Consider the following 15232-nt stretch of genomic DNA (forward strand, 5'->3'; position numbering starts at 1 on the left):
TATGTGCACCCTCCTAATACCTCCCAAGGAATAACACCTTACTCAGGCTATGTGCACCCTCCTAATACCTCCCCAGGAATAACCCCTCACTCAGGCTATGTGCACCCTCCTAATAGCTCCCAGGAATAACTCCCCTCACTCAGGCTATGTGCACCCTCCTAATACCTCCCCAGGAATAACACTTCACTCAGGCTATGTGCACCCTCCTAATACCTCCCCAGGAATAACACCTTACTCAGGCCATGTGCACCCTCCTAATACCTCCCCTCACACAGGCTATGTGCACCCTCCTAATACCTCCCCAGGAATAACACCTCACTCAGGCCATGTGCACCGACCTAATACCTCCCCAGGAATAACTCCCCTCACTCAGGCTATGTGCACCCTCCTAATAGCTCCCCAGGAATAACTCCCCTCATTCAGGCTATGTGCACCCTCCTAATAGCTCCCCAGGAATAACTCCCCTCACTCAGGCTATGTGCACCCTCCTAATAGCTCCCCAGGAATAACCCCTCACTCAGGCTATGTGCACCCTCCTAATACCTCCCCTCACTCAGGCTATGTGCACCCTCCTAATACCTCCCCTGGAATAACTCCCCTCACTCAGGCTATGTGCACCCTCCTAATACCTCCCCAGGAATAACACCTCACTCAGGCTATGTGCACCCTCCTAATACCTCCCCTCACTCAGGCTATGTGCACCCTCCTAATACCTCCCCTGGAATAACTCCCCTCACTCAGGCTATGTGCACCCTCCTAATACCTCCCCAGGAATAACACCTCACTCAGGCCATGTGCACCCTCCTAATAGCTCCCCAGGAATAACCCCTCACTCAGGCTATGTGCACCCTCCTAATACCTCCCCAGGAATAACACCTCACTCAGGCCATGTGCACCCTCCTAATAGCTCCCCAGGAATAACCCCTCACTCAGGCTATGTGCACCCTCCTAATACCTCCCCTCACACAGGCTATGTGCACCCTCCTAATACCTCCCCAGGAATAACCCCTCAAGCAGGCTATGTGCACCCTCCTAATACCTCCCCTCACTCAGGCTATGTGCACCCTCCTAATACCTCCCCTGGAATAACTCCCCTCACTCAGGCTATGTGCACCCTCCTAATACCTCCCCTGGAATAACTCCCCTCACTCAGGCTATGTGCACCCTCCTAATACCTCCCCGGGAATAACACCTCACTCAGGCCATGTGCACCGACCTAATACCTCCCCAGGAATAACACCTTACTCAGGCTATGTGCACCCTCTTAATACCTCCCCTCACACACAGGTTATGTGCACCCTCCTAATACTTCCCCAGGAATAACTCCCCTCAAGCAGGCTATGTGCACCCTCTTAATACCTCCCCTCACACACAGGTTATGTGCACTCTCCTAATACTTCCCCAGGAATAACTCCCCTCAAGCAGGCTATGTGCACCCTCCTAATACCTCCCCTCACACACACTCAGGGAACACTGTAAAGAGCAGATATTTATTGGCATCAAACATCCAGTCAGTAAAACACACAGACTGAAAGCCGTAACAAACCTCATGTAAAAAAAACACTAGAAATACAGTAAAATATCAAATATAGTCATTTCTGGCACCATTGTGAGCAAGAAGGGGTTAAGGGGGCCCCTCATACACATCTGATGGGTTAATCAGGGAGCGAGGAGAACGCCATCTGCGTTACGGATGACAGAAGGCGGAGCTTAGTGGTAAAGGAGGAGGATCTGGACTCTTACCAGCAGGCGGGAGGTATCCAGACTACTGCCCTCATCATCCATTGCTGTATAAACCAACCACCAGGGGGCGGCATGGTGCACTCCTGGGGCCACATTGAAATTCTATGAGTAGTTTAGAGGGGAAGCCTTTACTGGCGGACCGCCCTCCCCCCCTAACACCTGTGCTCATTAAATCACGGAGGGCGAGAGGCGTGCACGTAAAAATGAGACATGGCGTTAAATCCGTCTAAGAAGTCTCAGCGTTTGGAGATTAAAGAGAAATTCCATCCATGAAGGAACAGCTCCACCAATTACTGTGTGTGTAGCCACAGACAGATGGCGGTATTACTGACTGCTGGTGTAGCCACAGACAGATGGCGGTATTACTGACTGCTGGTGTAGCCACAGACAGATGGCGGTATTACTGACTGCTGGTGTAGCCACAGACAGATGGCGGTATTACTGACTGCTGGTGTAGCCACAGACAGATGGCGGTATTACTGACTGCTGGTGTAGCCACAGACAGATGGCGGTATTACTGACTGCTGGTGTAGCCACAGACAGATGGCGGTATTACTGACTGCTGGTGTAGCCACAGACAGATGGTGGTATTACTGACTGCTGGTGTAGCCACAGACAGATGGCGGTATTACTGACTGCTGGTGTAGCCACAGACAGATGGCGGTATTACTGACTGCTGGTGTAGCCACAGACAGATGGCGGTATTACTGACTGCTGGTGTAGCCACAGACAGATGGCGGTATTACTGACTGCTGGTGTAGCCACAGACAGATGGCGGTATTACTGACTGCTGGTGTAGCCACAGACAGATGGTGGTATTACTGACTGCTGGTGTAGCCACAGACAGATGGCGGTATTACTGACTGCCGGTGTAGCCGTATTCTTACCTACAGGGGGCGGTATTACTGACTGCTGGTGTAGCCACAGACAGATGGCGGTATTACTGACTGCTGGTGTAGCCGTATTCTTACCTACAGGGGGCGGTATTACTGACTGCTGGTGTAGCCACAGACAGATGGCGGTATTACTGACTGCTGGTGTAGCCACAGACAGATGGCGGTATTACTGACTGCTGGTGTAGCCACAGACAGATGGCGGTATTACTGACTGCTGGTGTAGCCACAGACAGATGGCGGTATTACTGACTGCCGGTGTAGCCGTATTCTTACCTACAGGGGGCGGTATTACTGACTGCTGGTGTAGCCACAGACAGATGGCGGTATTACTGACTGCTGGTGTAGCCGTATTCTTACCTACAGGGGGCGGTATTACTGACTGCTGGTGTAGCCACAGACAGATGGCGGTATTACTGACTGCTGGTGTAGCCACAGACAGATGGCGATATTACTGACTGCCGGTGTAGCCGTATTCTTACCTACAGGGGGCGGTATTACTGACTGCTGGTGTAGCCACAGACAGATGGCGGTATTACTGACTGCTGGTGTAGCCGTATTCTTACCTACAGGGGGCGGTATTACTGACTGCTGGTGTAGCCACAGACAGATGGCGGTATTACTGACTGCTGGTGTAGCCACAGACAGATGGCGGTATTACTGACTGCTGGTGTAGCCACAGACAGATGGCGGTATTACTGACTGCCGGTGTAGCCGTATTCTTACCTACAGGGGGCGGTATTACATTAGTTACTGCCGGTGTAGCCGTATTCTTACCTACAGGGGGCGGTATTACTGACTGCGGTGTAGCCGTATTCTTACCTACAGGGGGCGGTATTACATTAGTGACTGCCGGTGTAGCCGTATTCTTACCTACAGGGGGCGGTATTACATTAGTGACTGCCGGTGTAGCCGTATTCTTACCTACAGGGGGCGGTATTACTGACTGCTGGTGTAGCCACAGACAGATGGCGGTATTACTGACTGCTGGTGTAGCCACAGACAGATGGCGATATTACTGACTGCCGGTGTAGCCGTATTCTTACCTACAGGGGGCGGTATTACTGACTGCTGGTGTAGCCACAGACAGATGGCGGTATTACTGACTGCTGGTGTAGCCGTATTCTTACCTACAGGGGGCGGTATTACTGACTGCTGGTGTAGCCACAGACAGATGGCGGTATTACTGACTGCTGGTGTAGCCACAGACAGATGGCGGTATTACTGACTGCTGGTGTAGCCACAGACAGATGGCGATATTACTGACTGCTGGTGTAGCCACAGACAGATGGCGATATTACTGACTGCCGGTGTAGCCGTATTCTTACCTACAGGGGGCGGTATTACATTAGTTACTGCCGGTGTAGCCGTATTCTTACCTACAGGGGGCGGTATTACTGACTGCGGTGTAGCCGTATTCTTACCTACAGGGGGCGGTATTACATTAGTGACTGCCGGTGTAGCCGTATCCTTACCTACAGGGGGCGGTATTACATTAGTTACTGCCGGTGTAGCCGTATTCTTACCTACAGGGGGCGGTATTACATTAGTGACTGCCGGTGTAGCCGTATTCTTACCTACAGGGGGCGGTATTACATTAGTTACTGCCGGTGTAGCCGTATTCTTACCTACAGGGGGCGGTATTACATTAGTGACTGCTGGTGTAGCCGTATTCTTACCTACAGGGGGCGGTATTACTTTAGTGACTGCGGTGTAGCCGTATTCTTACCTACAGGGGGCGGTATTACATTAGTGACTGCGGTGTAGCCGTATTCTTACCTACAGGGGGCGGTATTACATTAGTGACTGCTGGTGTAGCCGTATTCTTACCTACAGGGGGCGGTATTAGTGACTGCCGGTGTAGCCGTATTCTTACCTACAGGGGGCGGTATTACATTAGTGACTGCGGTGTAGCCGTATTCTTACCTACAGGGGGCGGTATTACATTAGTGACTGCCGGTGTAGCCGTATTCTTACCTACAGGGGGCGGTATTACATTAGTGACTGCCGGTGTAGCCGTATCCTTACCTACAGAGGGCGGTATTACATTAGTGACTGCGGTGTAGCCGTATTCTTACCTACAGGGGGCGGTATTACTTTAGTGACTGCTGGTGTAGCCGTATCCTTACCTACAGAGGGCGGTATTACATTAGTGACTGCGGTGTAGCCGTATTCTTACCTACAGGGGGCGGTATTACATTAGTGACTGCCGGTGTAGCCGTATCCTTACCTACAGAGGGCGGTATTACATTAGTGACTGCTGGTGTAGCCGTATTCTTACCTACAGGGGGCGGTATTACATTAGTGACTGCTGGTGTAGCCGTATTCTTACCTACAGGGGGCGGTATTACATTAGTGACTGCCGGTGTAGCCGTATCCTTACCTACAGAGGGCGGTATTACATTAGTGACTGCGGTGTAGCCGTATTCTTACCTACAGGGGGCGGTATTACTTTAGTGACTGCTGGTGTAGCCGTATCCTTACCTACAGAGGGCGGTATTACATTAGTGACTGCGGTGTAGCCGTATTCTTACCTACAGGGGGCGGTATTACATTAGTGACTGCCGGTGTAGCCGTATCCTTACCTACAGAGGGCGGTATTACATTAGTGACTGCTGGTGTAGCCGTATTCTTACCTACAGAGGGCGGTATTACATTAGTGACTGCTGGTGTAGCCGTATCCTTACCTACAGGGGGCGGTATTACATTAGTGACTGCCGGTGTAGCCGTATCCTTACCTACAGAGGGCGGTATTACATTAGTGACTGCCGGTGTAGCCGTATTCTTACCTACAGGGGGCGGTATTACATTAGTGACTGCGGTGTAGCCGTATTCTTACCTACAGAGGGCGGTATTACATTAGTGACTGCGGTGTAGCCGTATTCTTACCTACAGAGGGCGGTATTACATTAGTGACTGCGGTGTAGCCGTATTCTTACCTACAGGGGGCGGTATTACATTAGTGACCGTCGATGTAGTAATACTTTGCTCACTAGGGTGCAGTATTATCACACCACTACTGGCTGCAGTTGCTCAGCAGAGGCAGTACGGGGGCAGGCACCCATGAGGGGGCATCAGTCAGGGGCCCCTCACACCTTGATGAATAAGATGGCGGTGATGACAGAGAAGCCGCACAGGATGACGATGACCTTGACAATGCGCTGGTCGCCGGCGGTCAGCTCGTGGGGCAGGATCTCCAGGAAGGTGATGTACAGGAAGGTCCCTGTGGCGATGCCCTCCAGGACGCTGCGGCTCAACTGGTGCATGGGGTCTGCGTTCTCTGTCAGCACGATGCCAAGGCCGATGCCCAGCGGAGTCATGAAGGCGAAGAGGAGGAGGCAGGAGAGGATGGCGCGGGGGCGGAGGCGGCCCTGCGCCAGCTTCAGCGTCAGGCTGAAGGAGATGATGCACTTGTGTATGAGGAGCGCCAGGCAGGTCTCCAGCACCTTCCCGCTCTCCTGCAGGAGCCCCACCGCCAGACCCTCCAGGACCGAGTGCAAGGACAGAGACAGGACCAGGACCACGGCCCGGACCGCAGAGTGCGCGTTGACATCCACGTGGACGTGCGGCTGGTCTGTGTGCGGGATCCTGGAGTCAGCGCCCAGGAGGGAGTGCGTCTCCTCCGACCACCCCGGCTGCTCCTTGTAACTCAGCACAATCTGCTCCAGGACCAGGACCAGGAAGAAGCCCATGGCCAAGATGAACTCCTGCAGCGGGAACTGGAGCTGTGGGTAAGCACAGAGAGCAAGGGGTTAAAACAGGTAGTAGCTCATATGGCTGGGCCTACTGCCCCGGGCCACCCGGCCAGGCCTGCTACTGCCCCGGGCCACCCGGCCAGGCCTGCTACTGCCCCGGGCCACCCGGCCAGGCCTGCTACTGCCCCGGGCCACCCGGCCAGGCCTGCTACTGCCCCGGGCCACCCGGCCAGGCCTGCTACTGCCCCGGGCCACCCGGCCAGGCCTGCTACTGCCCCGGGCCACCCGGCCAGGCCTGCTACTGCCCCGGGCCACCCGGCCAGGCCTGCTACTGCCCCGGGCCACCCGGCCAGGCCTGCTACTGCCCCGGGCCACCCGGCCAGGCCTGCTACTGCCCCGGGCCACCCGGCCAGGCCTGCTACTGCCTCGGGCCACCCGGCCATCCTACTACTGCCTCGGGCCACCCGGCCACTGCCCCGGGCCACCCGGCCATCCTACTACTGCCCCGGGCTACCCGGCCAGGGCTAATGTGACGAGCCCAGCTAGGTATCTGGCGGCACCCGCCATACTCACGGTTATGTTCATCCTCAAGAGGGCGTTGTTGACCCCGGAGAGGTAGTCGGGCAGCAGGTCCAGGAGGCAGGTGGCCAGGAAGACGCCCCCGGAGAAGCAGCTGATGAGACTGAGCGCTCTGCGCCGCCCGCCTGCAGTGAGGAAAGTGCCGACATTACAGGAGACCCCGCCGCTGTCCTGACAACACCGATGCCTCCGATGAGGGTGGCAGACTTACCCAAGATGTCGGGGGCAGCTTGGCGTCTGAAGAGGAAGAGGGGGGCCAGGCCACTGATGAGGGTCAGGAGAAGCAGCGTCACCAGAGACCCCAGCTTCACCTCTAGGCCGGCCACCGGGAGGGAGGCATCCTCCAGGCCCGGGCTCCACACCATGCTGGCGGGGTTCACCTCCATGGCGGGAAGAAGAGAGGCGGCACGGGTCACCGGAGGTCACTGCAGGACAGAGGACACGATGAGGGGGGCGAGGCACGGCACAGAGGGGGGCGAGGCACGGCACAGAGGGGGGCGAGGCACGGCACAGAGGGGGGCGAGGCACGGCACAGAGGGGGGCGAGGCACGGCACAGAGGGGGGCGAGGCACGGCACAGAGGGGGGCGAGGCACGGCACAGAGACATCAGGTACAGAGGGATATGAGGTACGGCAGTGAGGCATCAGGTACAGTACAGAGGGATGAGGTACGGCAGTGAGGCATATGAGGTACGGCAGTGAGGCATATGAGGTACGGCAGTGAGGCATATGAGGTACGGCAGTGAGGCATATGAGGTACGGCAGTGAGGCATATGAGGTACGGCAGTGAGGCATATGAGGTACGGCAGTGAGGCATATGAGGTACGGCAGTGAGGCATATGAGGTACGGCAGTGAGGCATATGAGGTACGGCAGTGAGGCATATGAGGTACGGCAGTGAGGCATATGAGGTACGGCAGTGAGGCATATGAGGTACGGCAGTGAGGCATATGAGGTACGGCAGTGAGGCATATGAGGTACGGCAGTGAGGCATATGAGGTACGGCAGTGAGGCATATGAGGTACGGCAGTGAGGCATATGAGGTACGGCAGTGAGGCATATGAGGTACGGCAGTGAGGCATATGAGGTACGGCAGTGAGGCATATGAGGTACGGCAGTGAGGCATATGAGGTACGGCAGTGAGGCATATGAGGTACGGCAGTGAGGCATATGAGGTACGGCAGTGAGGCATATGAGGTACGGCAGTGAGGCATATGAGGTACGGCAGTGAGGCATATGAGGTACGGCAGTGAGGCATCAGGCACGGCAGTGAGGCATCAGGCACGGCAGTGAGGCATCAGGCACGGCAGTGAGGCATCAGGCACGGCAGTGAGGCATCAGGTACGGCAGTGAGGCATCAGGCACGGCAGTGAGGCATCAGGCACGGCAGTGAGGCATCAGGTACGGCAGTGAGGCATCAGGTACGGCAGTGAGGCATCAGGCACGGCAGTGAGGCATCAGGCACGGCAGTGAGGCATCAGGCACGGCAGTGAGGCATCAGGTACGGCAGTGAGGCATCAGGTACGGCAGTGAGGCATCAGGTACGGCAGTGAGGCATCAGGTACGGCAGTGAGGCATCAGGTACGGCAGTGAGGCATCAGGTACGGCAGTGAGGCATCAGGTACGGCAGTGAGGCATCAGGTACGGCAGTGAGGCATCAGGTACGGCAGTGAGGCATCAGGTACGGCAGTGAGGCATCAGGTACGGCAGTGAGGCATCAGGTACGGCAGTGAGGCATCAGGTACGGCAGTGAGGCATCAGGTACGGCAGTGAGGCATCAGGTACGGCAGTGAGGTATCAGGTACGGCAGTGAGGTATCAGGTACGGCAGTGAGGTATCAGGTACAGTACAGAGGGATATGAGGTACGGCAGTGAGGTATCAGGTACAGTACAGAGGGATATGAGGTACAGCAGTGAGGTATCAGGTACGGCAGTGAGGTATCAGGTACAGTACAGAGGGATATGAGGTACGGCAGAATCTCTTACCACCTAGTCGCGTCTTTCCAGCCCAGTGCTCTGCGCATGCGCCTCCGCCATCTTGCCACACCCGGAAGTGAAGGCCTACTCCCAGCTAGCCTATGGTTATTTACTCCATGCACCGTAAGGACAGGTGACTTTCCAAGCCTCCTTTTCAGAGTGACCTCTCCGCCTCTTCCTGTGACGTCAGGAGCAGCGCCATTGATTCCAGTCAGCACCTCCCAGGCAGAGAGTTCAGAAGTGCAGCACCCCGGCATGGGGCGGTCCCAGAGCTGGAGGGGGCGGCGATAAATACGGAGCAGAGGGAGAGCCCGCCCCTTTCCGAGCTGGGCCGTGCTGAGAGGTGAGTGGCCTGTCCGTCCTCTGCCTGCCGAGGGCAGTGGTCGGTTGCTATGGGTGACGGCTGCAGTTTGGCTCCTTTCTGGTCTGTGCAGCAGTATGGAGCGGTGGAGCAGCCTCAGCACCGGACAGAAGGTCGCCATGACTGTGGGAGTGTCGGCTGGAGCGGCTCTGCTGTATGTGTGTTACTCCAGATACCGGACAGGTGAGGAGCGCGCCGCACAGAGACCACCGCCTGCACCGCCGCCGTCTAACGTGTGTGTTCCCCCTAGCTCCGCGCCGCGGAGAGGACGAGCTACGTATGACCATCCCCCGACACGCCGCCGAGCTCATTATAGGGCCAGACGGCGCCATCCTTGGCCAGGTGAGGCACGGCGGTCAGCTCTGTCGCCAGGTGACTCTGCCATCGTGACCGTTCCTGTTATTTTTCTCCCACAGCTGAAGACACAAAGCCATGCCCACATTGCGGTGACGGCGGATGGCGGCGGTGACCGCCAGCTGACCCTCCAGGGCAGCCCCTCACAGGTGCGCCAGACCCAGCAGCTGCTGCACAGGATCCTGCAGGACGGAGCCGCTCTGCGGGTGAAGCTCCCGTTCCCTGCCAGCTCCATGGGCCGCATCATAGGTAGGTGCCAGCTGATGGCGGCGCGGGCAGTGCCTGCCGCCCAGTCTTACCTGCTTCCCCTTTGCTTGCAGGAAAAGGGGGCGAGCGAATCCGGGAAATTAGCAGGACTTCTGGAGCCCATATTGACTGCGAGCGCCGGGCGGAGAGCAGCACGCCGACCAGATGTATCACCGTCTCCGGCACCCGCCAGCAGGTGGAGGCGGCCAAGGTGCGAGGTCTGAGAGGGGGGTGATAAATCCCTGCTGCCCCATGGTAACACCCGCTCTCCCTCCTCCGCTCAGACCCTCCTCCAGAAGGCAGCCGAGGAGGAGGCCGCCGTCCAGCGCAGAGCCGCCGAGTCCTCCACCTTCCGATCCTGCAGGAAAGAGATCATTGCTGTGAAGAAGAGAGAAAGAGAGCGCCCCCCAGAGGATGAGGAGACCAGGCTGCGTCCCAGGGAAGCCCTCCGCACCACGGAGGACATACCCCCAGAAGATAAGACGGCGACCCAGGAAAACATGGCCGACTGCACCTACAACATCTGCAAGTTCGAAGGTAGCGGCATCTCATGGCTATGCTTCCCATGGTGTCACATGACTCCCCTCAGCACTTCTTATTGGGTAAGGGGACGCGTATGAGGTCACATGACCCCGGTTTGTTTCGTCCTCCAGTCCCCAGCCCCGACTTCAGCTTCCACGCAGACGAGTACGTGGACGTCTATGTGTCGGCCGTGGAGAACCCCGAACACTTCTGGATACAGATCCTGGGCTCCCGCTCCTCACAGCTGGACAAGCTGACCACTGAGATGAGTGACCACTACCAGAGGCAGAGGAGGGTGAGGGCGCCCACACATTCCCCCTGTGGTTACAGGACTGCCCCCTCGTGAGGTCACTGTTTGGCTTTGTGGTCCCTCCCGCTAATGAGGTCACAGTCTGGCTTTGTGGTCCCTCCCCCTCGTGAGGTCACTGTCTGGTTTTGTTGCCCCTCCCGCTCGTGATGTCACTGTCTGGTTTTGTTGCCCCTCCCCCTCATGAGGTCTCTGTCTGGCTTTGCAGCCCCTCCCGCTAATGAGGTCACTGTCTGGCTTTGTGGTCCCTCCCACTAATGAGGTCACTGTCTGGCTTTGCAGCCTCTCCCGCTAATGAGGTCACTGTCTGGCTTTGTGGTCCCTCCCGCTAATGAGGTCACTGTCTGGCTTTGTGGTCCCTCCCACTAATGAGGTCACTGTCTGGCTTTGTGGTCCCTCCCGCTATTTGAGGTCACTGTCTGGCTTTGTGGTCCCTCCCGCTATTTGAGGTCACTGTCTGGCTTTGTGGTCCCTCCCGCTAATGAGGTCACTGTCTGGCTTTGTGGTCCCTCCCGCTAATGAGGTCACTGTCTGGCTTTGTGGTCCCTCCCGCTAATGAGGTCACTGTCTGGCTTTGTGGTCCCTCCCGCTATTTGAGGTCACTGTCTGGCTTTGTGGTCCCTCCCGCTAATGAGGTCACTGTCTGGCTTTGTGGTCCCTCCCGCTAATGAGGTCACTGTCTGGCTTTGTGGTCCCTCCCGCTAATGAGGTCACTGTCTGGCTTTGTGGTCCCTCCCACTAATGAGGTCACTGTCTGGCTTTGTGGTCCCTCCCGCTAATGAGGTCACTGTCTGGCTTTGTGGTCCCTCCCGCTAATGAGGTCACTGTCTGGCTTTGTGGTCCCTCCCACTAATGAGGTCACTGTCTGGCTTTGTGGTCCCTCCCGCTAATGAGGTCACTGTCTGGCTTTGCAGCCTCTCCCGCTAATGAGGTCACTGTCTGGCTTTGCGGCCTCTCCCGCTAATGAGGTCACTGTCTGGCTTTGTGGTCCCTCCCGCTATTTGAGGTCACTGTCTGGCTTTGTGGTCCCTCCCGCTAATGAGGTCACTGTCTGGCTTTGTGGTCCCTCCCGCTAATGAGGTCACTGTCTGGCTTTGTGGTCCCTCCCGCTAATGAGGTCACTGTCTGGCTTTGTGGTCCCTCCCGCTAATGAGGTCACTGTCTGGCTTTGTGGTCCCTCCCGCTAATGAGGTCACTGTCTGGCTTTGTGGTCCCGCCCCCTAATGTCATGGTTTGGATTTGTTGCCCCTCCCCTTATGACATAACTGTCTTGTTAGGGGGCGGAGCCGGAGATCCAGGTGGGCGACATAGTGGCCGCCCTCTTTCACACTGACAGGATCTGGTACCGGGCTGAGGTTCTCGGCTTCCTGAAGAACGGAAATGTGGATCTGTATTACGTGGACTATGGCGACAACTGGGCCACGGCGAGGGAGAACCTGTTCCCGCTTCGGTGAGTACAGCACTGTCCCCCTCCCCTGAGTCGCTGTCACAAGCCCCGCCTCCTGTGTGACACCAGACTTGTCCTCTTCCAGGAGTGACTTCCTGAGTCTCCCGTTCCAGGCCATAGAATGCTGCCTCTCTGGTGTGGCCCCCTGTGGTAAGTTGTGGCCCCCTGAGCCCCGGTGCTTCCTCTGTACGGGGGGTTTCTGGGGCTCTATTGTGTCTTCTCCTGGCAGGAGGCTCGTGGTCGGAAAAGGCTCTGGACACTTTCGACGCTTTATCGCACTGCGCTGAATGGAAGCCGCTGCTTGCCAAGATCTCCAGCTTTCCTTCTGCCGGGGTGTCCCGCTGCTTCCAGATCCAGCTGTATGACCCATCCAGGGACCCGGTGAGTCGCCCTCCTGCGCCCGCAGTCATATGCTTCTCCCTGCATTCTAGAGGGTGTGGCGCTGACACTGAGCCCTGCGCAGGTTAGTACAACCTCTCCGGCGGTGCCCCGCCTGTAGCCTCTCCGGCGGTGCCCCGCCAGCGGAGCACAGTCTGTAGCCTCTCCCACAATGCAACAGGAATCCAGCAGTAAACTGAGGATCGGATGTAACATCAGATTAGTGCTTGCAGCTCTGGCTCTGAAAGGAGTATAAGACATGATGTGACTGGAGTATAAAATGTGACCCTCTGGTCATGTCTGTCAGATGCTGGACATCGGTCTGGAGCTGATCCGCCAGGGCTATGCTACCGAGCGCACCATGAGCCCCACGAAAACTGATGAGGATGGATCTCGGGTGTCTCGACTCCTGGTGAGTACTGCCATCCTCATCCTTACCCAGTGACCGCGGCTTTGTACTCACTGTGCGCTGCCCCCTGCAGGACGAAGTCACCAGCCTGTCTGTGAGGTCAGAACCTGGTAGCTTATCCAGCCGGCAGGAGGACAGGCGCCGGGCATCGGGTGAGTGTGTGGGTCAGGGTTATAGGCGGGTCCCCAGTCAGTAGGTGCCCACCACCCCTCATTAGGTCACTGGCTGGGTGATTAATGCTCAGATACCTACATCCCAGATGGGTCTATTGAAATGGTACGAGCTGACGTGGACCCTAGCCTGGACCACCAGCAGAGCACCATCTCCACCCCCACATCCTGCCAGAAGTCTGCAGAGGATGTGGACCGCCTGGAACAGAGCTTCTCTGACATCCGCCTCGGAGACCATCCTCCGATGGCCACCTCTAGTCCGTCCACCGACCCCTCTTCCCAGAACACCAGCTGCTCTACCGTGTCCTCAGAGTCCTCGGGGGAGGCGTCTAGCTCCACCTGCACCGCCTCCGAGGGACAGAGCTGTGTGTCCTCCTCCCTGGAGGACAGCAGCATCTACTCCCCCCGTGGCTGCTTCTACTACCTGACTGAAGAGGTGTCCGCCAGCTCCTCCGGAGACGTCATCACCATCAGCTCCGACAGCGAGGAAGATACCGGCCAGCCGAGGACGGGCGTGAAAAAGGCGGCGATAGATTCTGGTAAAATGGAGTGACCTGGTGGTGGAGACGCGAGGACTGCTATAGTCACAGGGGCCCTCACCGGTGGGGCCCATAGTGCTGTCAGAGGGTGTGCACTGCAGGTTCTCATAGTCTTCTTCACCCCCATTACTTCTGTGTGTTCTCTCGCTCCCCCCTGGACTCCACTGCTGTCTCTTACGCTCTCTCTGAAGCTAACTCTTGCTGTCTCTTACCTCCGGCGCTGACTGTCTCTTTCTCTCTCTCGGCAGACGTGTTCCTGAGCTCCAGCAGTGATCTCATTGTCATAGAAGATGAGCCCTGAGCGGTGGCGCCCCCTCTGGCTGTATTTTGCACTTTCCATGTTTACCAGTTGAATATATTGTCTGTATTAAAGGTTTCTTTGTTCATTTAGCGCCAGTCTCTGCGCCATTTATTACATCTTACAGTTAGTGGGGGCTTTGATGCCCCCGGCTGAGGTCACTCTGTCCATCGTGTAGACCAGGAAGACATTGTCGGCGCAGGTTGGGAGCCACCGCTGCTGCTCCGGCCTCACCACCTCAAAGCCAGCATACCGGAAAGCCCTGAGCAGATGCCCTGTAAAGGAGAACATGGCGGTCTCAGTCACCGGCGGCCCCCGTAATGCCCATCCCCAGGCTCCTTCCTCTACCTCTTCCCTCAGTCTGTCCTTTGCTGACTCCGAGAAGAACTGAAATCGCGTCCATCTTCATCTCCACAAACTCCAATATGGCTGCCAGGCTGCAAGTGAGGAAAAGTCATGAGAAAAATGGAGGTGGCAGAAATCTTATAGAAGCAGAGCTGGTGACCTCTTCTCCAGTCACAGCCAAAGCTGCGCTCAGCTGAAATCCCACAATACTCTCCTTTACACTGCAGTTTGGGCGTGAGGCAGGGACACCACACCTCCTGCAGTTGTGGATGCAGCTCTGGCTGTGATTGGAGTAGACTTATATTTTGGGCATTACCCCATGTGGTCCGCTTGCTCCATAAGCTCGGCTGAGGAGTCCAGAAAGAGCCGCTGATTGGTCAGTAGTCCGAACCAGTGCAGCGTGTCCTGTCCTTGCCTGTACTGGAACTTGAGGATGGTGGGGGTCATGGTGGGGGCTGCGGACTCGGTAAAGACTGACAACTTTCCAGCCTGGGGAGAAGGAAATTTACAGTAAACGTCCTCACCCCTACAACCCAAGACATGACATCTACTCCCGTCAGTGACTTACTGCGGCTAGCGGTCTCAGATGTGACTGTCCAGACTCCACGCTCAGCCGGAGACGCCTCAACTCAGGAATGCCAAGGGCAGCAGTGACGGCCGGACGCCTGTGGCCACTGCGTGCTCATCCTCCAGAAGACAACGAAAATCTGGATAGAGCGAAAGGTCAGGGAATTACACAGGGGCCTCATAGTCCTGGTGGTTATGGCCCTCTGTGGCTCCCCCTTATCAGGCCCTTTCTTTGGGAGCCCCTCCAGCATCGGAGGATCACTGCTTACCATGTGGCCTCAGCCACGCGCTCACTTCCTGCTTACAGCCCTTTACATTGTCTGTGGTGGTGCAGAGCCATCTAGTGGCCACCATGAACACTGCAGGCACACACAGTGCACAGGATTCTTTAGCATTGGGATATT

General features: G+C 56.7%; 2 protein-coding genes across 10 annotated transcripts; one reads left to right on the forward strand and one right to left on the reverse strand.

The window, feature by feature from the left end:
• Positions 1–1477: 1477 nt before the first annotated feature.
• On the reverse strand, positions 1478–8995 carry SLC39A1 (solute carrier family 39 member 1). Of its 7 annotated transcripts, XM_040412631.1 has the most exons (9): positions 8895–8995; positions 7122–7335; positions 6905–7035; positions 5576–6361; positions 4563–5475; positions 4061–4315; positions 3965–4015; positions 3459–3560; positions 3363–3413 (listed from the first exon to the last, which is right to left on the reverse strand). In XM_040412631.1, exons 2-4 carry the CDS (start codon positions 7294–7296, stop codon positions 5726–5728), a joined length of 942 nt encoding a protein of 313 aa, XP_040268565.1. In that variant the 5' UTR covers positions 7297–7335; positions 8895–8995; the 3' UTR covers positions 3363–3413; positions 3459–3560; positions 3965–4015; positions 4061–4315; positions 4563–5475; positions 5576–5725. The 7 variants fall into 7 exon arrangements, with proteins under 7 accessions (XP_040268568.1, XP_040268565.1, XP_040268566.1 ...); XM_040412632.1 differs by lacking the exon at positions 3363–3413 and having other exon boundaries at positions 3443–3560; positions 7122–7327; positions 8897–8971; XM_040412634.1 differs by lacking the exons at positions 3965–4015; positions 4061–4315 and having other exon boundaries at positions 1478–3413.
• Positions 8996–9096: 101 nt separating this feature from the next.
• Positions 9097–14009, forward strand: TDRKH (tudor and KH domain containing). 3 transcript variants are annotated; one of them, XM_040412623.1, is made up of 14 exons: positions 9097–9228; positions 9320–9429; positions 9497–9588; positions 9663–9849; positions 9921–10057; positions 10131–10383; positions 10500–10663; positions 11953–12125; positions 12208–12272; positions 12352–12503; positions 12808–12912; positions 12983–13061; positions 13169–13618; positions 13867–14009. In XM_040412623.1, exons 2-14 carry the CDS (start codon positions 9324–9326, stop codon positions 13917–13919), a joined length of 2016 nt encoding a protein of 671 aa, XP_040268557.1. In that variant the 5' UTR covers positions 9097–9228; positions 9320–9323; the 3' UTR covers positions 13920–14009. The 3 variants fall into 3 exon arrangements, with proteins under 3 accessions (XP_040268557.1, XP_040268558.1, XP_040268559.1); XM_040412624.1 differs by having other exon boundaries at positions 9174–9429; positions 9921–10042; XM_040412625.1 differs by lacking the exon at positions 13169–13618 and having other exon boundaries at positions 9178–9429.
• The last annotated feature ends 1223 nt before the right edge of the window (positions 14010–15232 follow it).

Source organism: Bufo bufo, chromosome 11, assembly GCF_905171765.1.
Source record: "Bufo bufo chromosome 11, aBufBuf1.1, whole genome shotgun sequence".
Taxonomy (NCBI): Eukaryota; Metazoa; Chordata; class Amphibia; order Anura; family Bufonidae; genus Bufo; species Bufo bufo.

Excerpts from the sequence above, each read along its gene's own strand:
- TDRKH (XM_040412623.1), top strand. The coding sequence starts at position 9,324 with ATGGAGCGGTGGAGCAGCCTCAGCACCGGACAGAAGGTCGCCATGACT. Across the intron at positions 12,126-12,207 it reads GAGAACCTGTTCCCGCTTCG|GAGTGACTTCCTGAGTCTCC; the intron begins GTGAGTACAGCA and ends GTCCTCTTCCAG. Across the intron at positions 13,619-13,866 it reads AAAGGCGGCGATAGATTCTG|ACGTGTTCCTGAGCTCCAGC; the intron begins GTAAAATGGAGT and ends CTCTCTCGGCAG.
- SLC39A1 (XM_040412634.1), bottom strand. The coding sequence starts at position 7,296 with ATGGAGGTGAACCCCGCCAGCATGGTGTGGAGCCCGGGCCTGGAGGAT. Across the intron at positions 7,036-7,121 it reads AGCTGCCCCCGACATCTTGG|GCGGGCGGCGCAGAGCGCTC; the intron begins GTAAGTCTGCCA and ends TCCTCACTGCAG. Across the intron at positions 6,362-6,904 it reads TCTTGAGGATGAACATAACC|CTCCAGTTCCCGCTGCAGGA; the intron begins GTGAGTATGGCG and ends GCTTACCCACAG.